Source organism: Stenella coeruleoalba, assembly GCF_951394435.1.
Source record: "Stenella coeruleoalba genome assembly, chromosome: 2".
NCBI classification, from domain to species: Eukaryota; Metazoa; Chordata; class Mammalia; order Artiodactyla; family Delphinidae; genus Stenella; species Stenella coeruleoalba.
The window spans coordinates 37,277,177-37,301,026 of record NC_137147.1 but is presented as its reverse complement, the minus strand read 5'-3'; the positions used below and the strand labels follow the sequence as shown (position 1 = coordinate 37,301,026).

General features: G+C 39.4%; 1 protein-coding gene across 2 annotated transcripts in view; it reads right to left on the bottom strand.

The window, feature by feature from the left end:
* Positions 1 to 18,829, bottom strand: part of SGPP1 (sphingosine-1-phosphate phosphatase 1) — a 34,573-nt gene extending 15,744 nt beyond the window's left edge. For both annotated transcript variants that reach the window (XM_079912193.1, XM_079912194.1), the window contains exon 1: positions 17,985 to 18,829. In XM_079912193.1, coding sequence (XP_079768319.1) covers positions 17,985 to 18,680 — 696 coding nt within the window. In that variant the 5' untranslated portion in view covers positions 18,681 to 18,829. The remainder of the gene's footprint in view (positions 1 to 17,984) is intronic.
* Positions 18,830 to 23,850: the final 5,021 nt, after the last annotated feature.

Here is a 23,850-nt window from a genome sequence, read left to right as displayed (position 1 = left end):
AAAAAAAAAAAAAAACTTCCAAAGAAAAACCTGAGTCCAGACAGCTTCACTGGTGAATTCCACCAAACATTTAAGGAAGATTTAATGTCAGTATTTCCCAAGCTCTTCCAAAAAACAGAAGCAGAGGGAACACTTCCTAACTTATTCTGTGAGGCCGTTATTACTCTGATATCAAAACCAGACAAAGACATCACAAGAAAACTACAGGCCAATATCCCTTGTGAATACTGATGCAAAAATCTTCGACAAAGTACTAGCAAACAAAATCCAACAGCACATTAAAAGTATTATACACCACGATCAAGTGGTATTTATCCCAGAAATACAAGGGTGGTTCAACAAAGAAAAATCAATCAATGTAATACACCACATGAATAGAATGAAGTAAAAACAAAACAAAACACACGGGCTTCCCTGGTGGCGCAGTGGTTGGGAGTCCGCCTACCGATGCAGGGGACACGGGTTCGTGCCCCAGTCCGTGATGATCCCACATGCCACGGAGCGGCTGGGCCCGTGAGCCATGACCGCTGAGCCTGCGTGTCCGGAGCCTGAGCTCCGCAAAGGGAGAGGCCACAACAGTAAGAGGCCCGCTTACCGCAAAAAACAAAACAAAGCAAAACAAAAAAATCACATGATCATCTCAATTGGTGCAGAAAAACATTTGACAAAATCCAGCACTCCTTCCTAATAAAAGCTCTCAAAACCTTGGAATAGAAGGGAACTTCCTTAACGTGATAAAGGGCATTTATGAAATATCTACAGACACTATTATGTTCAATGGTTGAAAGACTGAAAGGTTCCTCCCACCCTGCTTTCCAAGATTAGGAACAAGACAAGGATGTCTACCTCTCACCATTGCTATCTAACACTGTATTGTAAGTTCTAGCCAGAGCAATTAGGCAAGGAAAAGAAATAAAAAACATCTAAATTAGGAAGTAAAACTATCTCTATTCACAGATGACATGATGTTAAAAGCAGAAAATCCCAAAGAATCCACAAAAAACTACTAGAGTTAAGAAATGAATTCAGCAAGTTGCAGGGTACAGGATCAATGCACAAAAATAAGTTTTGTTTCTATACACCAGTGATGAGTAATCTGAAAAGGAAATTAAAAAAACAATTCAATTTACAATAGCACCCAAAAGAATAAAATACCTAGGAACAAATTTAGCCAGATAAATAAAAGAATGGTATACTGAAAACTACAAAACATTAATAAAAGAAATTAAACTGAAAACTACAAAACATTAATAAAAGAAATTAAACACCCTTACCTTTGACAGGATATATTTATGCATTAGGATATATTTTATGTATATTCTATATGTACATATATATTACAAATACTTATATGTACGTAAAATAATAGTATTTATTTTAATTATTGTCTAGTGTCTGCATATAGTAGGCAGTCAATAAATACTTGTTGAATGAAGTAAATGTAAGCCTTTAGCCACTAAGAACATCAGTCTTACAGTAACTCATTCAAGATAACTCGGGGTCAAAAGCCATGGTATCATTCAATTCCTGGCCTCAAACCTGGGCTATGTTAAACTTTAGTTCTAAGAGCATCTCTGGAATTCACCATGATCAACTGCAATCTGAAAATCCTGTTGAGTAAACTAGGAAAGGGAACTTCCAATACTTGTTTTAGAACAAACATTATTAGGTAAGGATTCTGTAGCTTAAGCTTTTAAAAGTAATATACACTTTCTAAAACAAAGTAACTCAAGTTGCATAGAAATATAAAAGCCACTTCATTCAACAACACAATATGAACTATATTTTCTACACTAAAAGCAAAAATAAATAATCAAAAAAATTTAATCAAAATAGCATGTTTTCCTTCATGGTACTTTCCACACAAGTAGACTAATGTAGAGTAATATGTCGGTTCAAATAGGTAAAACAAAATCTGACCCATATACAGTCATTTAATGTACATATTAATAAAAATGTGTACTAAAACATTTTCAACTCAATCTACTGTTTTGACCTATACACATTTGTTGTCATCTTAGTTACTGTTTCACTGTCAAACTTTTATATCACAATTTAGCAAAAGAACTCATCAATAGAACTTAATTATAATTTTAAATGTCTTTTATATTACAAACCACAATAAGGACATACTATTTATTAGCAAACTAGTTGATGTGACCTTATGTTAACAAAATAAGTCCATTTCCCAATTCCTATTATAGGGAAGGGATTTGTGAGGAAAAAAGATAAGGGCTACATGTAATATTACATAGATTGCATCATTTTAGAGCTGCTAAAGGAAGCTCTAAAGCCCACAGCTTTCCAGATAGTTAAGGTGAACAACAAATTCTTAATTCCCTCTGCAGAAACCAGAGTAGAAACAAAAGAAATTTAGTAAATCCCGTCTTCCAGGCAGTATCCAATTCATTAATTCATTATGATTGTAACCTGTCAAATCATTTTTAATCTAATTGTCTCTTGGATAATATAGCCTATTTGCTCACAAGGTCCCAGAAAATCTCTCCAGTGTCTAGTACAGATTCTGTAGAGACTTTTTTTTTTTTTTAAATTCCCAATTCAAATCTCTAGGGTTGGGAGCAAATCTAGTCTGGGATGACAACAGCTCTTCTGGAGCTGCCTCAGCACTTGGGAGAGTAAGTGGAATAAAGGCAATTAAGTACAGTAATTTTCAAAATGCAAAAGGCATTGCAATAGAAAACTCAAACTGGATTTTTTTATACCCCAAATTCAATTCTAGGCAGATGTTAGAAGAAATGTGTGTGAGTTTGTTTTCTACTGAGATGTTAATAGATTAAATAATTTAACGTACAATTTACCATGTACAGGCACTATTCTAAGAGCTTTACAAATATTAGCTCATTTAATCATCAGAACAACCCTAAGGGGTAGGTGTTCTAATTTAAATGACACAGGCAGAGAGAGGCCCAAAATCAAACAGGTATTAAGTTACAGAGATGAGATTCAAACACTGGAAGTCTGATTCCCAAGTCTGAGCTCTTAACCACTATACTAAGCTGTATAAAGTGTATTATTTGTTTAATTCCTTGTATCCCTAGGATCAAAAATACCACAGATACATTTTACTTAGTTTTTCTTAGAATGGAGGCTAGGTACAAACTTCACTTAATTGCAAGTACAAAGGATCGTACACTAATTCCTCTCCCCTCTCTTTACAAAATAAGAAACAGACCCAGCAATGCTAAATAACATTTAGTATTATATTCTAGTGGCCTATTCTGATGATTTTTCCAATTTACCATGCTTATTACTTTACACTTTTATCACTACACAAATAAGTTATAATTTTGAGTTTGGTAAGGGTTCCTAGCTTCTATTTTCTTTTTCTTAGAGAATGTTGAGCTTTATCTGCTGAATTTATGTTATTTCCTCTAAAAAGAATGTTTTTACTTAAGTCTTTAGATCTTATCAAAAAGGATGAAAGAGGGAATTCCCTGGCAGTCTAGTGGTTACGACTCCTCACTTTCACTGCTGAGACTGCGGGTTCGATCCCTGGTTGGGGATCCTGCAAGCTGGGCGGCCAAAGAAAAAAGCAAAATGACAACAACAACAGCAAAAAGATGAAAGAAAAATGTACAAATCCTTCCTATTTTCAAATCAATAAAAAATTACCAAACCCAAAACAGATTACATGACCTCCTAGATGTTTTTAATTTCATGCCACTATCTAATCTTTTCATTGCAAATCCTATCACAGAACACTTATCTAAACATTTCCTTCAGTTATTCTACCAAATGTTTTTACTTTTACTGATATGCTTTCCTTAAGTATTTATCACTCATAATTGGAATTATGTTTTATATTAGGACATTTTCCATTCACACTCACTGATGTCAGTAAGTTAATAAAATTACTTACAATTAAAGCAGTTATAGGGCTGCCCTGCTGGCACACTGGTTAAGAATCCGCCTGCCGGGCTTCCCTGGTGGCGCAGTGGTTGAGAGTCTGCCTGCCGATGCAGGGGACACGGGTTCGTGCCCCTGTCCGGGAAGATCCCACATGCTGTGGAGCAGCTAGGCCCGTGAGCCACGGCCGCTGAGCCTGCGCATCCGGAGCCTGTGCTCCACAACGGGAGAGGCCACAACAGTGAGAGGCCCGCGTACCGCAAAAAAAAAAAAAAAAAGAATTCGCCTGCCAATGCAGGGGACACAGGTTCAAACCCTGGTCTGGGAAGATTCCCACATGCCGCGGAGCAACTAAGCCTGTGCGCCACAACTACTCAGCCTGCGCTCTAGAGCCTGCGAGCCACAACTACTGAGCCTGCGAGCCACAACTGCTGAGGCCCACACGCCTAGAGCCCGTGCTCCACAACAAGAGAAGCCACCGCAATGAGAAGCCCGCGCACCGCAACAAAGAGTAGCCCCCACTCGCCGCAGCTAGGGGGAGCCCGCGCGCAGCAACAAAGACCCAAAGCAGCCAAAAAAAAAAAAAAATTAAATTAAAAAAAAAGCAGTTACAAAGACTGTTCTTAGTAGAAGTCAAAAAATTTTAAAGTAACTTAAACATGGGACAAAGGCAAGCACCAAGAAAAAATATTATATTTTCTATTTGAGGAATGGACAGTGTTTAGATGAACAACAAAGCACAGGAAGAACACATTAATGATATATCCTGCATTGTTCTCATACACTGCTAGTGGAGTAAAAATTGAGGCAACCTTTCTGGAAAGCATTTTGTCAATACACAATGAGCTATAAATGTTCATATACATTGAATCAGTAACCTCTCTCCTAGAATTCTTCACTAAAGAAATAGAAATGAGGGCAAGGATTATATATAAATATGTTTATAATAAAATTATATATACCATACAACAATGAATAAATCAACATTTATTGATAATAAAGTAGTGCTTAAAATATCAGTTTTGGGGAATTCCCTGGCAGTCCAGTGGTTAGGACTCGGTGCTTTCACTGCCGAGGGCCTGGTTCAATCCCTGGTCGGGGAACTAAGACCCCATAAGCCACGCAGCGAAGCCAAAAAAAATAAAATAAAATATCAGTTTTTGGAGCTACACAGACCTGGATCTAGCCACTTACTACATGCATTTATTGGGACTCTAAAAATGTAAATAACAGATATTAAATTATCTTGAAGGGAAAAAAAGAGATGTATCTGTAAAGCATCTCACAGGACCCTATGGCAGAATGAGGCTAAGCTTCAAGAAGAAACTGGAATTATAAACTGGACGGTCACAGGACCATCTCTTCTCTTTACATATCCACTTCATTCTTCTTTTTCTGCAGACTAGTTTCTCTGTTCTTCAGTCCACATGGTAGATAAAGCTTTCTGAATTCACTACTTCTTCATTGAGGAACCTGCCCAAACAGTACTCTTCTCAGTTCCTGATGGGCAAGAACACGTAGAGAAAATATGGCAGCCCTATAGGTGAGGGAACCTTCAGAGGGCTGGGAACTCGGCAGACTCTCCGAAAGGTGCCTACTTCTTCAGGTGTGGGACCATGGGCTAGTTTTATAGTCTCTTTGCAATGCAGTTTCCTTGTTTATAAAGATAATAATATCAACAGTAAGGACAACCCTATAGTATAAAAAGTATTTTGCAGGAATATGAAAATATTTCATTCATTAATAGTTTTCTAGGAATTTTTACTGATAGAAAATTTATGACATAATGTATTACTCAGAATTCTTTAGAGAAAAAGAACCAATAGGATGTATATGTATACATATATATTGAGAGATTTATTATAAAGAATTGGGTTTATATTGGATTTATTTTAAGGATTATGGAGGTTGGCAAATCCAAAATCTTCAGGGTATGAAAGCAGCCTGGAGACCCAGGGAAGACTTGACGTAGCTCAAGTCCAAAGGCAGTCTGCTAGCAGAATCCCTTCCTCCTTGGGGGAGGACAGTCTTTTTTCTCTTAAGGCCTTCAACTGATTGGATAAAGCTCCACCCACATTATGGAAGGTAATCTACTTTATCCAAAATCTACTGATTTAAATGTTAGTGTCTTTTAAAAATATCCTCACAGAAACATCTAGAATAGTGTTTGACCAAAAATCTGCGTACTGTGGCCTAACCAAGTTGACTCAAAATTTACCATCACATTATATTAAATAAAAAAAGAATAAAGTCCGCATACAATATGGTCCCAATTATTTCAAAATTGTAAGGAAATAAAGTTAACACTAGCTTTTTCCTATTCTTCTATTTTCCAAGCCTTCTATAAGGTTCGGTACTTATCCCGTTTATCTTTAGTAGCATTTAACAATATTAACTACTTTCCTTTTCCAGAATACCCTCTCTTTCTTTCACTTGTAGTTTATAGTATATTCTTTTTATGATACTGTCCAATCTATATGCCTCTCTTCTGCAAACATCCCCACTTAGACCCAGCAGTGTGGCCCTGGAGACATGCTCATACTGTGTGATCCTGCTCTCTTGACCACAGCCCCTGAATCAGACACTTGGCTCTAGGGAAGCAAATCCATTGGCTGGGCTGAGCCGATCAGATTCTTTTTCCTAATAGTAATAAAGTCAGAAAGTCAGTCAGTCTCTGTTACGTGCTTGAATTTGGAAATGACATAGAACTAGGGGTGAGGCTGACATACACATGCCAAAGTACAGACAGAAAAGAAAGAAGCAGAAATGAGAGACCATGCAACCTCAAGAAACAAAGATGGATGGCATGCCTTCAGTTCTGATAGCATTCCAGAGCCTAGCTCCAATCCCTCATGAGACCTGGTAGCACTTTCTTATCCTTGACTTCCACGAGACAGCCCCCCTCTAGCCTTCAAATAACGTTTTTTGGTTTTTTTGTTTGTTTGTTTGCTTGCTTAAGCTAGTTCAAATGGGTTACTAGAACACTGCACCCCCACAACACACACACACACACACACACACACACACACTCACACACACGCTGCCTTAGTTAGACAATCCCTAAGATATCCTCTTAACCTCTCGAACTGCTACTTGTCAGATTCTGTTCCAGGTTCTTTTTACTCTATCCATTCCTTAAATATTGATGTCTTTAAATTTTTTTTTCCTATAGACCCTCTGTTCTTCTTACTCTGTATCCTCACTGAGGGCAATATCATCCACTCTAATCACTTTGTTCTGCACGTCTATGTTGTTGACACCAAACCTGTCCAGGTCTCTTTCATGTATACAGCTGCCTCCTAGATAGTTGCAAATGGCTGTCTTACAGACATGTCAAATTCAACGTATCTAAAACAGAACTCATCTCCTCCACGCTCCTGCCCCTTTCCACAAATCTGACCTGATTTCAATATCTTCTATCTCTATAAATCAAACTAATATTTCTCACCTTTCCAAATATCTGGAAATTTGGGAATAATCCTGTATTCCACTTTTTCCTCTTTACAACCACACCCAGTTAATCACCATGCCTTGTCAGTCTACCTCCTAATAACTCTCAAATTCACCATTTCTCTCTACTGCCACCTAAAGGTTAGGGGCCAGCAAAGTCTTTTTCTGTAAAGAGCCAGAAAGTAACTATCTTGGGCTTTGTGGACTATACAATCAAGGTCACAATTACTCAACTCTGCTGTTGTAGCACAAAAGCACCACAGACAATTATGTAATGAATGAACACGGCTGTGTTCCAATAAAGCTTTACTGTATAGCCCCTAAAATTTTGAATAATATAATGTACACGTGTCACAAAATATCATTCTTCTTTCGACTTTATTCAACTATTTAAAAATGTGAAAACCATTCACAGTTCACAAGTCATATAAAATCAGGCAGCAGGCCTGTCTGCAGTCTCCTGATCTAGGTCCCCATCATCTCTCCCTTACACTGGCAGAGTAACCTCTTACTAGGCCTGGCTTACCTGCCTCCAGTCTTGCTTCTCTCCAGTCCATTTTCCATCCTACAGACACAAGAGTATTTCTAAAACACCAATCTAATCTCCTTGAGCAAACAGACCATATTTGTTTTAGTCACTCTGATATCTGGAGGGCTTATGTTATTGCCTAGTACTTATTAGAAATGTGAAGAGATCATATTTGTGGAATTGAATGTCATTACCTTGATTAAAGCTTTTCAGTCAATGAGAAGGAAAAAAGTGTACAACTACAACAGAACTAATATACTTGTCATTATTCTCAGCTGAGATGATTTTCCCTATAGAGAACAGATGAGACTATCCTACAGATTATTAAACTAATGGCGAGTTGAACAAAGTTTATATGTGATCAATGTATAAAAACCAAGGGCATTTCTATATTCCAGCTACAAAAAGTTAGAATATTTGAATTTTAACAAGATATCATTTACAACAGTAACAAAAATAAATAAAGTAACTAGAAATAAATCCAACAAAAGATATGCTTGATCCATATGGAGAAAATTACAAAACTTCATGAAATGCATTTAAGAAAACATAAATAAGATTTACCATATTCAAACATAAGAAAATTCAAAATTGTCAGGCTATCAATTCACTCCATATTAATTTATAAATTCATTGCAATTTCAGTAAAAGTCCAGACAGGTTTTTACATGGAAATTAAAGGGCTGGTTCTAAACTGTATATTGAAAACAAATATTCAAAAATAGCCAACACAGTCTTGAAGAATATGATAGAGAACTTTCATAAACAGATACCAAGACTTATTCTAAAGCAACTATACCAATTAAGAAAGATGATAATATTGCTAAGGAGAGAGACAAACAGGCCAGTGAAACAAAACAGAGAATCCAGAATTAGACCCATACATATATGGGAACTTGATATGTAACATAAGTGGCATTATAGATAAGTGGAGAAAGGATAAACTATTCAAAAATGGCACAAGGTCAGTTAATTATTTATATAAAACATTACATCAGATCCATACCTCACAGCACGTACAAGGCAACTGAAGGTGGATCAAAAACTTAAATGTGAAAGGACAACTTTATCTTTCCAATTAATAAAAAAAACCACAAAAGGATTTTTCTTTTAGAACTAGACAGAATCGAAAGTACACGAAGACAGATAAATAAAAACAGCAAGAATTCTGAAAAACTATAAAACTACAATAAATGTAATAGTATAGTACTTGCACAAAATATTAGATATATCAATTCTAAATCAAATTATGGACATAGACCCAAATATATACCTATACTTAATATATGATAAAAGTGACAGTTCAAGTCAGTAGGGAAAAATGGATTATTCAATAAATGGTGCCATTGGGAAATATCAAATTAGATTCCTTTCTCAAAACAAGAGATGATTCAAAAATTTAAGCATAAAAAATGAAACCATAAAAGTACTATAAGAAACCATGGTAGAGGGGGCTTCCCTGGTGGCACGGTTGAGAATCTGCCTGCCAATGCAGGGGACACGGGTTCGAGCCCTGGTCTGGGAAGATCCCACATGCCGTGGAGCAGCTAAGTCCATGCGCCACAACTACTGAGCCTGCGCTCCGGAGCCTGTGCTCCGCAACAAGAGAGCCCGCGACAGTGAGAGGCCCGCGCACCGCGATGAAGAGTGGCCCCCGCTCACCGCAACTAGAGAAAGCCCTCACACAGAAACGAAGCCCCAACACAGCCAAAAATAAATTAATTAATTAAATTAAAAAAAAAGAAACCATGGTAGAAAGCCATCCTAATATTACACAAAATTGCGAAACTATGAAATAAAAGATTGATACATAGGGCTTCCCTGGTGGCGCAGTGGTTGAGAGTCCGCCTGCCGATGCAGGGGACGTGGGTTCGTGCCCCGGTCCGGGAAGATCCCACATGCCGCGGAGCGGCTGGGCCCGCGAGCCATGGCCGCTGAGCCTGCGCGTCCGGAGCCTGTGCTCCGCAACGGGAGAGGCCCGCGTACCATAAAAAAAAAAAAAAAAAAAGATTGATACATAAAAAGAAAAATTTCTCCTTGGAAGAAAAGTCAGAAGAGAAGTAATGATTAGGGAAACATACTTCCAAATCACACCACAGCCAAAAGGCAAATTTCACCACTACATAAAAGGCTTCAAAAACTAGTAAGTGGGCTTCCCTGGTGGCGCAGTGGTTGAGGGTCCGCCTGCCGATGCAGGGGACACTGGTTCGTGCCCCGGTCCGGGAGGATCCCACATGCCGCGGAGCAGCTGGACCTGTGAGCCATGGCCGCTAAGCCTGCATGTCCGGAGCCTGTGCTCCGCAACGGAAGAGGCCACAGCAGTGAGAGGCCCACGTACCGCAAAAAAAGAAAAAAAAAACTAGTAAGTAACCCAAGAGGAAAAAAAAATACGTCCACACAAAAACTTACGCAAAAATATCCATGGCAACACTATTCAGAATAACTAAAAAGTGAACTCAAATGTCCAACAACAGATGAAAGCATAAATAAAATGTGGTATATCCATCCAATGGAATATTACTCTGCAATAAAAAGGAATGAATTACTGATACATGCTATAATATGGATGAATCTTAACACATTATGCTAAGTGAAAGAAGCTATTCACAATAGACTACATATGTACGCTTCCATTTGCATGAGATGACAATAGTAGGCAAATCTCTAGAGTGGATTACTGGTTGCCTAGGGGTGCCTAGGGATTGGGGGAAAATAGAGAACAACTGCTATGGGTATGGGGTTGCTTTGGGGGATGATGAAAATGTTCCAAAGTTGATTGTGGCGATGGTTGTACAATACTATGAATACACTGAAAGCCACTGAATTGTATATTTTAAATGGATGAATTGTATGGTATATGAATTACATCTCAGTAAGCTATTATATGTTAAAAAAAAAAACAGTAGAGGTAAGAGAATTTCTGTTTCTGCCCATAAATGATTAACTGTTGTAAAAGAAAACAAAGCTATTCCACTGTAAACAACAAGAAAACTAGACAAATTATATGAAAGAACTGTTTTCAGATACTGGAAAACAAATAGCACAGGACTGTGATTCATGAGAAAAGGGAAAACAAATGAGATGAGCCCTATGACTGCCCTGGCTTGCTGCTAGAGGCAGTCTCCAGGCTGTAGCACAGGAGGAGGAAGCAAAACAAAGTCCAACAGTCTCACTGAGTTGAGGGGAGAGAAACAGGAGTTCCCAGAGGTCAAAGCAGCAATAATTTTCAAGAGAGTACTGGAGAGAGGACTCTGCACAGAGAAAGAGCCCCGTGGGGGTGAAGGGGTCTCTGCAAATCACTGGCTGAGTACTAACCTGTGCACACACGGGATGAAAATCCATCAGGCTTTTCTATTGGAAAGCAGTAGGCCAAATAATTCCCAAAGCTTACACAGGCCTGTAATTGCTTTCCCACCAGGCAGAGTGCTGAGGGAATTGGGTAGTCTTTGGAAGGTTATCACCTTAGAAGTGAGGCTAAATTAGCTCTAGACTATGGTTATTCTAGACCCACTCTAGCAAGCCTAAAAAGATTAAACTGACAAGTAATTTAATTGTACACTAGACCAAAGACCCAATAGGAACTTCCAGATATAAAATATATAGTATCTAAAATCATATCTCATTCTACTTGATGAGTTTACCAGAAAACTAGGCATTGCAGAAGACCAGTGAATTTGAAGTTGTAGCAATAGAAACTATCCAAAATGAAGCACAGAGAGCAGAAACACTGCAATCATCATCATCATCTTCTTCATCATCGTCATCATCATCATCATAGCATTAGTGATTTACAAGTGACCAGTGTTAAACAAATCTAACATACATGAGATTGAAGTTCCAGAAGGGGATGATGTGAGAGAAGAAGGCAGAAAAAAATATTTCTAGAAATAATGCTGGAACACTCTACAAAAATAATAATGTATTCTGAGTATTATAACATATGTAGATGTAAAATGTACGACAACAATAATACAAAGGAGGGAGGGCTTCCCTGGTGGCGCAGTGGTTGAGAGTCCGCCTGCCAATGCAGGGGACGCGGGTTCGTGCCCTGGTCCGGGAGGATCCCACATGCTGCAGAGCGGCTGGGCCCGTGAGCCATGGCCGCTGAGCCTGCGCGTCCGCAACGGGAGAAGCCACAACAGTGAGAGGCCCGCGTACCGCAAAAAAAAAAAAAAAAAAAAAGTTGGGAAAAGGGAAAAATGAAGTATACTATTGCTATACTTGAAATGGTGTAACATTATTTGAAGGTAGAGCAAGGACTTAAAGAAAAAAAAAGAAAACCAAAGAGGTATAGTTTTTAAAAATTAGTAAAATACCAACAATCTGATAGGAAAAAAAATAGAGAAAGTCTTTGAACTGGCAGTACTGGAATAGTCAACTTTTAAATAAATTACGCTGTTAATATACTGGAACATCATGCACATGTGAAAAAAATCAGATAGCTCTCTGTATAAAACATGGAAAATGCTAATACGGAGAGGCAATATAACAGTAGTATAGTGTCACTTCATAGCAGAACTGCCTGGGTCTGAATCCAGGCTCTGTTAGGTACTTGCAGAGTCATTTTGGGCTAGTTACTCATCTTCCCTCTGCCTCAGTTTCTTCTGCAAACCAGTGACAATACTCATGAGATTTTATGCAGATTAAAAGTCATGTAAGGCATTTAGACAATCGCAAGCACAAAATTAGTATTCATTAATTTTTGGGTAAAAGAAAAGGAAAATCTCCCCAATATATTTCTACATTAAAAAAGCAAGGTCCAGAACGGTATGTTGCCATTTGTATGAAAAATAAACTATATAAATATATGCCTACAAAAGTAAAGACTATCTCTATAAGACTAAATAAGAAACTTCTAACAATGAATCCCTCTGGAAATGAGATTCTCATAGCTGTGGAACAGAAAAAGAAGAGAAACTGTACTCTCCTCTTCATATTTTTATGTAAATATTGAATTTTCTACAATCTATTACCTGTTCAAATAAATTTAAAATGAAGATTTAATAATAAGTACTTACAAAATCAGGAAAATGTGCATTTCAAACACAAGTATCATACTAGGTAAAAATAAATAAAGTAGCGAACCAATTTGATTTTTTAATAAACTGTGTTTCTTCCAAGAATTACTATAATGATCAGTTTCCTTGGCTCTTGAAGTCTTTTCTGGTCTCTCTCATTTGTGACCTACTTTTCTAACTGTTATGTCTTGCCTTTCTTTTATTGTTTCATGATCTCACAGATATCTTCCTTTTTAATCTACAATAAACTACATTATGATGGAATATCTTATGTTCTTTTTTTCCCCAAAGACTTCATTATGCTTAATTTTTTATTTATATTAGGAAGATAGAGGAAAGGAAAGGTGATCAAATCAGCATTTGATTTCAGTCAACAACTTAATGTTTAAAAGAAATATTTGTCACTATGGCACATGTATGTACACATTATTTTCTCAAGGTATATAAAAGCTGTTTTTGTATTTTAAGAACACACATATCTATTTCAAAAATTTTATTATTGCAAAGATTATTTAAAAATCACAAAGTATGATATGAAAAGAGTTTTCTCTGTAAGCTCTGGAGTTTGTCTGTAAGTTTAAAGACAGCTTGTGGGACTTCCCTGGTGGAGCAGTGGTTAAGAATCCGCCTGCCAATGCAGGGGACATGGCTTTGAGCCCTGGTCCGGGAAGATCTCACATGCTGCGGAACAACTAAGCCCGAGTGCCACAACTACTGAGTCTGCGCTCTAGAGACCGGGAGCCACAACTACTGAGCCCTCGCACCACAACTACTGCCCGCACGCCTAGAGCCCATGCTCCGCAACAAGAGAAGTCACTGCAATGAGAAGCCCGCGCACCGCAATGAAGAGTAGCTCCCGCTCGCTGCAACTAAAGGAAGCCCGCGTGCAGCAATGAAGACCCAATGCAGCAAAAAATAAATGAATAAATAAATTAAAAAAAAAAAAAAGACAGCCTGTGACTCACTAGCTATGTTACTCTAAGTCATTTATCCTTCCTCTATGTCAGTTTCCTAATCTGTAAACTTGTATTAATAGTAGGACCAAACATTGGGATGTTTTAAGAGCAGACTAAATGAGGTAATAAACATTTCAAACAATGTCTGACCCATAGTAAGACCTTAATAAATGTTAATAAAGATAATAATATAACTATTATTATTATTAAAAGTAGTGAAAGCATATGCCCTAGTTGGGAATGGTAACCCTATAGGTAACACGTATAGGTTACCTATAGGTAACCCTATAAAATGTGAGATGTCACTAATTTTTTAAAAATGAAATTCATCTAAAACTTGCTTAATGTTATTAAATTAAATATATAATTAGAACTCATTATATGCCATATTATAAAAATTAAGACTTTATTTCTGGAAAGAACATGCAGACATAAATACAAAAGGAGTGCTTTATTTTTTATTTTAGATTATTCTTCAAAAGACTATGTTCTTAATATCTGATGTCCCTTACTTCTTATTTTTTTCCCAATTCAGACTACAAAAAATTCCAACAAATAATATGAGAGCAATAATCATTATCTTGGCCAATGGATCAAGCTATTTAATACCTGGAGAAATGCCATAACACTTTCTATCTTGCATTACTGGAAAAAATTCTTCCAGCATATCAAATAATTGTTTGGAGCCATACTGTTTCAATCTCCCTTTTTGTATTATTAACATATCTTTACAAGATTCAAAGAATCGAACTGCAAAAGAACTGAGACAGCAATGTTGTAGAAATATAAAATATATTCTAAGGATCAAGAGTTGATTTTACTGGCTGGAGGTTGGTTTGTTCGTTCTGCGGACCAGTCCCTTAATTTAAGAAAAAAGTTAATAACTATGAAGAATCTAAGGGGACTTCCCTGGTGGCGCAGTGGTTAGGAATCCGCCTGCCAGTTCAGGGGATACAGGTTCGATCCCTGATCCAGGAAGATCCCACATGCCGCAGAGCAACTAGGTCCATGTGGCACAACCACTGAGCCTGTGCTCTAGAGCCCGTGAGCCACAACTACTGAACCCACGTGCCACAACTACTGAACCCGGGCGCCTAGAGCCTGTGCTCTGCAACAAGAAAAGCCACCGCAATGAGAAGCCCGCGTACCACACGAGGAGTAGCCCCTGCTCGCTCCAACTAGAGAAAGCCCACGCACAGCACTGAAGACCCAATGCAGCCAAAAATAAATAAATAAATAAAATTAAAAAAAAAAAATCTAAGGAATCAGACTTCCTTGATATTTTTGAAGGGACTGAAGAAAGTACATTTTTTTCCTCAAAAATATTTGGGGAATTTCAGTAAAATGCAACACCCCTCACTTATCTAATGGATCAGAATCTCTGGGGGTAAGGTGCAGAAACTGCACGTTACAGAAGCCCCAAGTGATTTTTCTGGCTTACTGTCATTTTAAGAACAAATGAATAATGAAACAGAAAAGGTTCATTTAAAAGGCTCCATGTGAGTGAACCTTGTCCAGATTTCAAGTTAAGAACATGAAGTGAGGAGTGAGTGAAGTAGTTGTCTCAAGCCAAAGGGATGGCATATGAGATAACTCAGTTTCCAGAGACGTTTCAGCATCCTAGGCACTAGAAATAAACACACCTGTCCTGAATAAGCAGTAGGAGCACAAGCAGATGGAAACAACTGTCAACCAAAACTGCTATTAATTAGAAAAACACTAGGCTTGCATTGTTTAATTCTTATCCCACTTTCCAATATATATTTTTTTCATTACCCACTCTGGAAATATAAGCCTTCTAAGTACTATAATACTAACTGGCAGAGAAGAGGACCAAAACACCTTAAGCAAAGGAAGGTACTTTTGTTTTCAATCAAAACAAGGATTTTTTTAAAAAGTAAAAAATTTAAAAAGTCATTTTGGTTTTTTGTACTGCATTATTACAACCAAACATTTATAAACACAGAACTTTCATGTACAGGAGTCTTTCTTTCAAAACAACTAACCAGGGCTTCCCTGGTGGTGCAGTGTCCCGATGCAGGGGACACGGGTTCGTGCCCCGGTCCGGGGGGATCCCACATGGCACGGAGCGGCTGGGCCCGTGAGCCATGGCCACTGAGCCTGCGCGTCCGGAGCCTGTGCTCCGCAACGGGAGAGGCCGCAGCGGTGGGGAGGCCCGCGTACCGCAAAAAAAAAAACAACTAACCAAAGACAATCATTCAAATTTTGGAAGTTTATTCAAACTTAGAGTGGACACGTAAAAGAAGAAACAATTTTCCAAGATTAATTCTAATGTAACTGGTCAGTTTCCACATCTGTAAAATGACAGTTTGAGACTAGGTGATTTTTAAAGTCCTGTCTAGCTCAAATTCTAAAACTGTAAGATATATAAATTCCTCAAACTTTGAATTAAATATACTAGGTTGTTCAAAAACTGTAATGTAAGCATATTCTGATAATTCAAATAACCCTGAAGTGTTAAAATATTGATAGCTGCATCCCATAAACAATCCAGCAGTACTGTTTTCAGACTTCCGGTTAGCATGTGTTCTGAATGAATGATGAGCGACAACTACTTTCTCTTTCTTGGACTGCTAATATTAATAGCTTGCAACATAGCTACTCAACGAGGAGTTACAAAAGGCTCTATCATTATGGAATCTGGAAAATCCATAAAAATAAGAGAAACATCATTAGCTAACCAGTTAATATGATAAGTCAATGACAGTCTTAAATTCTGAAGCATTTAGATTAAATAAACTTGAGATATTTATCTATTATGCAAAACAGGCAGCACTAATTTACAATCTGAATATTACTGTGTATCTCCTTAGGTTAAACAGGAAAAAAAAAACTGTTCATGGTACTCTTCCCTCATAATTCTGCCATTCTTACTATATACATTACATACTTTCCATGTTCCTGTAAGAGAGATGCACTGCACAGAAATGTCCATGAGGACAAGGGTTTATCTATACTGAAATTAAGCCTGAGATAAGTAAGCTTACCATAATGGAGTTTTATACAGAATGTGTATTTCTCAGTGTGAGATGATTTTGTGCTGTAATGGAAAAAAAATCAAGGAAGTCTGATTCTTTAGATTCTTCATAGTTATTAACTTTATTCTTAAATTAAGGGACTGGTCTGCAGAATGAACAAACCTCCTTACAATTTAAAAGGCAGATAACTAACACAACATTGTAAACCAACTATACTTTTTAAAATAAGAATTTTAGAAAGACAGATAAAAAATCAGTCTAAGAATAAATTTTGCTTCTATATAAAAAAAGAATTAGCTTTTAAATCTAAGTAACATTTACAGACCATGAAAAACTGAAAAATGGGAGGCCAGAAGAAGTAGGCAAAATATAAAAGTTTACTGTTAAAAACTCATCCCCAGCTGTCAGGCTGATCTTGCTGTCATATTTACCATTTTTACAAACCCACTAGTCTGACCAAGAACCCTAATTTTAAGAATAACTTTAAAACCATTTGTAAAGCTAATTCAACAATAATACTGTAGCTCAAAGTGATAGTTCAGATCAGTGATCCAAAAGCTAATTAAACTGTGTCTATCAGCAAATTAGCAACCACACCCCTTTAAAAGAGCAGTCAGGCGGTGCTCCATTAACTTCCACAAAGGGTGGCTTTCATTTAAAATTCATTACTTCACTGCTTGAACGACCATGTTTGTTTCATAAACATTGTCTCGGGATAAAGCCAATGACTTTACCTACGCCTGAAACAGAAATCAGTCTGGCGAAAGGCACCATATAAAACGGGTGAATCTTAGTCACCCAACTATTAATTATAAGGACATTACATTAAGTAATCATAATTATATTCTGTGCATCACATTAAAATCGCTTAGAAACTCAACCAAAGCCCGATGATAATGTATTACTCCACGAATAGTGTTTACTTTAGGTTCCAAGAAAGGTATTACTATTAAAATAGAGTTTGACGACTAAGTCTGAAGGTTTCCCCCATTGTTTCATTATTTTTTTAAAAGCTAAAAAGGGCCTGTTTGCGGGTACTGTGAAAACCTGTGGGAAGAGAGATTTGGGAGGGGAACGGCCAAATTCAAATAACTGCAGACAGCAACAACGGCTCGGAGTCCTTTAACTCCCCTAGGCTGAGCCGGGCGAGGACAGGGACCCTTACCTGCCAGCGGCCATAGGTGAGGAGGATCATGGAGATGGGTATGGCGGTGCCGGACATGGCATGGGTGGAGGGCATGCTGTACTCTGAGTTGTAGAAAACCTCCAACTTGACCACGGGCGGCGAGGCGGGCCGCGGCCAGCGGATGATGTCCTTGGTGCACTGGCCCAGGTACATGGCCAGCACCCAGATGACCACGAGCCTCCGGCCCACTAGGGCGTCCAGGTTCCAGATCCAGAAGGGGAAGAACAGGATGTAAAAGAGTTCATTGCCCAGCTCCGTGCCGAAGCAGAACAGGTAGTAGAGAGGCATGTTGCTCACGTGGGCCAGCTGGCCCTCCTCGCCCGTCAGCGAGTTGCGGCGCAGGACCCCCGCGCGGCGCTGCGAGGCCGGGCCCAGCTCGGTCGCCCGCCCGTTCCGCACGCCGTTGGGGGCGCCGCCGCCGTCTGGCTTGGCTGGGCACTGATTGCGGTCGCTCCCGGGCGGCGGGGGGCCTCCGGACGCCCCCAGCTGCCGCTCTCGGCGCCTGGATTCTCCGGCGAGGGGCGCCTCCGCCTTCTCATCCTCCCTCGGGTCGGCGGCAGCTGTGGCGGTGCGGCTCACCGGCGCTTCCACCCCGCACAGCCGTTGGAAACGAGCCACTTTCTGAGGGTCCTGCAAACTGCCGACCAGCTGGACCAGCCGCTGCCTCAACGACATGATAACGGGACCGCGCGGTCCGCGGGCCGGAGGACGGCGGCGGGAGGGTGGACCGGCCGCCAGTGCAGCCCCGATCTGTCTCTGCGCGCCTCGCCGGCGGCGCCTCCCTCCACCCGCTCGAGTCTGCCGGGTGACGGCGCCACAGGCCTCAGCGGCCGCGCGCCCCCGCCCCGCGCGTCCCCGCCCCGCGCGCCCCTCCTTTGCCGCGCGCTCCGCCACTGCCCGCGGCCTCCACGCGCCGGCGCGCGCCGCGCCCCGCCCCGCCCCCATGGCCACTATGGAAGGGGGCCCGGCCGCTTGGGTCCGCCCCGAGCTCGCACGGGCGGCGTCAGGGCGCCTGAGGCTCGGCGGGGCCGCGGCCTTGAGGTTCTCCTTATTAATACCCACCAGGCGTCGCGGCGCTCGGCGGGCGGGACTTTGCGCGTCCTGCTTCTCCAACTTCAGCCCTCGTTCCCCGCCAGCTGGGGTTGCTGGCTTCTCTCGGTCCAGCGTTGACTGGGAGAGGCCACGATCCTGGTGCCAGGTTCGGCGGTGCCAGTGGCCAAGCACCCGGACGACCTGTTGGCACAGAATCAAATGGTGAATGAAGGCTAAGTAACCACCATGCGCCCGGAATCGTTCGACTCAAGGAATAACAAGTAATTACGGAGCTGTCCCTGACGGTTGGTGTCCTGAAAGCCACGTGCCAGTTGACTAGTGGTGACAAGAGTAGATATAGATCCCAGGACAATAGCGTGTCATTGATTGTCAAAAGTTCACAAACAGCTGAAGTAAAACCAATAAATCACTGAAGTAGTAATTAGTGAAAGGGTATTGTGCACACACCAAAAAACAGTTTGCAAACTAGAATCACTCAAACCAAAACATGGAGTGAGGCTCAGGGATATATTGTTATAAAGCAGCTTATATAGTGAAAAGGCCGTGACTGTTTCTTCTTCATAGTGATTGGTTAAAATAGTAGAATTTTCAGTGGTTACCTCATATCAAACGTGAGAAACAGTTCAAGTTTTGTTTATAATTTCCAAAGGCATAAGCAAGAAATGACTAAATTGGTTTTGTCTGCCCAGGGAATTTTCAAGACTGGCCTTTGTTTGGTTTTAAGAGATCACAGTTATTATTGATTTACATATAGAATTTCCTTTTAGTAAATTCTAATAGCTAGCAGGGTTGCACAGAAGATACATAATTGGTGGCTGAACACAGGGTGTAGATTTTTGAGTTTGATAAGGCTGGTTGAGAGACTTAACTTTCATGTTTCACAAGTTACAAACTTGACTTCTAGAAAGAATGGTTTTTTATCAGAAGGGCTCTGAACTCTAATTCCAGGAAGTTATTTCAGGTACGGTGAATGTCTATAATTTTAAAATTTGAACTTCTTCCAAGAAACAGGCTGGAAACTTCCCCTCCCTTATGTCATTAGAAATATTTTCTTCTTTCCCAGGGAGAATTATTCTCCTTCTCCCACTCCACTTGCCAGGCCGTGGCCATGGAAAGATGAATAAATCATCAACCGTGCGCTCAAGTTGCTCACAGTATAAATGGGAGACAGAGATAGATCCACCTCTGGAGTACAGAGCAGATGGTAAGTGCTACAACTGAGTCATAAACAACATGCTCTGGAAAGAAGAAACAAGTTGACTAGGGACAGCAAGAAAGGTGTTAAGAGGTGATCCAATTGAGCTGGATCATAATTGAAGAGCAAGATATGAATAAGTGGAGAAGTCCATCTGAGGAAGAGAGAAAATGAATAAAGACAGGGGATGGAAATGTGCAAAGATGTATTTGGTAAACAATTAATAGCTCATAGAATACAGAGTAGGAAGGGTAAGTGGCTGGAATGGGGTTAGAAACGGAAGATAGGACCAGATTGTAAAGGCTGGGGATTTTATTTTGTAAGCAGTGGGGAGCCATCAAAGGCCTTTAAGCTAGGCAGTGACACCAGCAGAACTGTGCTTTAGAAAGATGACTAGGAAGGAAATCAGCAATGAATTGCCAGAGGTTAGAGACCAAAGGCCAGGTAAATCATTAGAAGATGATTACAGTAATCAGGCGAGAGAATGAGCGCCTGAACTAGAATCGGGTTCTGGGAATTGGAAGGAAGGGATTTGAAAGGATTTCATTTGAATTCAGAGATCTGCAGGCAAATAATAGTCCATCCCTGATTGGAAATTATTGTGTCTAATATTGAGACATTTCTAATCTAGTGAGGAAGACAAAACATGAGAAAACATGCAAGTATATTCAAAGATGTAAAGCCAGGCATAATAAACAGTTCTAGGAAGTGAGATACAAGCAATCACTATGTGGAGTGAGAGGCAGAGAGGCGGCATTGGGTTAGCTGTGACTGGTTCTGTGAAACAGACATAGTCAAGGAGCAACTGTGTTCGTAGAAAGAAATGTCGAACAGTCTCAGTGAGGCACTTTACACGTGCTTTTCTGTGAAAATAATTTGTTTGTAGGGGAATTATTCAGATTTATCCAAGAAATTTTTATTCTGGGCATTAGTCTAAAGATAGCAGAAAAAGAGGAAAATATATAAAACAAAGTAGAAGGTGATCTTTACAGATCTTACTCTATTTGAGGTGGGGGTCCTGATAAACCCATCATAAATTGAAATATCGTAAGTCAAAAATGCATTTAATACACCTAACCTACCCATCATCTTAGCTTAGCCTAGCCTACCTTTAAACGTGCTCAGAACACTTACTTTAGCCTACAGTTGGCCCAAATCACCTAACACAAAGCCTATCTTATAATAAAGTGTTGAATATCTCATATAATTTATTGTATACTGTAGTGAAAGTGAAAATCAGAATGGCTGGATACAGAATGGTTATAAGTGTCTCAGCTGTTTACCCTTATGATCTAGTGGCTGACTGGGAGCTGCAGCTCCCTGCCCTGCCCAGCCTTTTGTACTGCATATCCCTAGCCCTGGAAAAGATCAAATTCAAATTTGAGGTATGGTGTCTACTGAATGTGTAATATTTTGCACCATCATAAAGTCAAAAAATCTTAAATCGAACCATCACATACTGGGGACTGTCTGTGTATTCCATGGCCAAATTATGACTCCTTCAGCACTGGCAGATTTTATCAGAATGCAATATTCCCTTTAAAGGCAATGGAGACAAAAATGATGGGGAAATGGGAATTTGGCCTACGACTGCACTAAAGAGGAAAAAGAATGCAAGTTGTTAAGAGGCTAACACTGTCCTGCTGGTGCAATAAATCTGTTAATGATAAGGACAAAGTCTAAGCTGGAAACCAAAACACCACACTGGAAAGAATAGTAGTTTTGGTGGATGCTATTCACATTCAGTCTGAACTTTTTATAATAGAATATCTTAAAACTTAACAGAAATTTAACTATATCAAAAGATTCAAACTTAAACATTCTGTGGCAAGCATTTTTATAATAAAGCATAATCATTTTTTAAAAGAAAAAAATATTGCTCCCAAGTAAGGATATGACTATATGGGTGTGATTCAGTGTCTTGCCTGCAAGGCCAAAAATGTCTTAATCCATGTCCCACAATCAACATGTTAAACAAATTTTGTTATATCCCTCTCCCTCTGTACTTCAGTTTAACTTTATGCAATATTGAAACATAATTTTTGTTTTGAATTTTATTTTATTTATTTTTTTATACAGCAGGTCCTTATTAGTCATCAATTTTATACACAGTAATGTATACATGTCAATCCCAATCACCCAGTTCATCACACCACCACCCCCACACGCCCTGCTTTCCCCCCTTGGTGTCCATTCGTTTGTTCTCTACATCTGTGTCTCAATTTCTGCCCTGCAAACCGGTTCATCTGTACCATTTTTCTAGGTTCCACATATATGCATTAATATACGATATTTGTTTTTCTCTTTCTGACTTACTTCACTCTGTATGACAGTCTCTAGATCCATCCACATCTCTACAAACGACCCAATTTCGTTCCTTTTAATGGCTGAGTAATATTCCATTGTATATATGTAACACATCCTCTTTATCCATTCGTCTGTCGATGGGCATTTAGGTTGCTTCCATGACCTGGCTATTGTAAATAGTGCTGCAATGAACATTGGGGTGCATGTGTCTCTTTGAATTATTGGTTTCTCTGGGCATATGCCCAGTGGTGGGATTGCTGGATCATATGGTAATTCTATTTTTAGTTTTTTAAGGAACCTCCATACTGTTCTCCATAGTGACTGTATCAATTTACATTCCCACCAACAGTGCAGGAGGGTTCCCTTTTCTCCACACCCTCTCCAGCATTTATTATTTGTAGATTTTCTAATGATGCCCATTCTAAGTGGTGTGAGGTGATACCACATTGTCGTTTTGATTTGCATTTCTGTAATAATTAGTGATGTTGAGCAGCTTTTCATGTGCTTCTTGGCCATCCGTATATCTTCTTCGGAGAAATGTCTATTTAGGTCTTCTGCCCATTTTTGAATTGGGTTGTTTGTTTCTTTAATATTGAGCTGCATGAGCTGTTTATATATTTTGGAGATTAATCCTTTGTTGATTCATTTGCAAATATTTTCTCCTATTCTAAGGGTTGTCTTTTTGTCTTGTTTATGGTTTCCTTTGATGTGCAAAAGCTTTTAAGTTTCATTAGGTCCCATTTGTTTATTTTGGTTTTTATTTCCATTACTCTAAGAAGTGGATCAAAAAAGATCTTGCTGTGATTTATGTCAAAGAGTGTTCTTCCTATGTTTTCCTCTAAGAGTTTTATAGTGTCAGGTCTTACATTTAGGTCTCTAATCCAGTTTGAGTTTGTTTTTGTGTATGGTGTTAGGGAGTGTTCTAATTTCATTCTTTTACATGTAGCTGTCCAGTTGTCCCAGCACCACTTATTGAAGAGACTGTCATTTCTCCACTGTATATCCTTGCCTCCTTTGTCATGGATTAGTTGACCATAGGTGTGTGAATTTATCTCTGGGCTTTCTATCTTACTCCATTGATCTATGTTTCTGTTTTTGTTCCAGTACCATATTGTCTTGATTACTGTAGCTTTGTAGTATAGTCTGAAGTCAGGGAGTGTGATTCCTCCAGCTCCATTTTTTCCCCTCAAGACTGCTTTGGCTATTTGGGGTCTTTTGTGTCTCCATACAAATTTTAAGATTTTTTGTTCTAGTTCTGTAAAAAATGCCATTGGTAATTTGATAGAGATT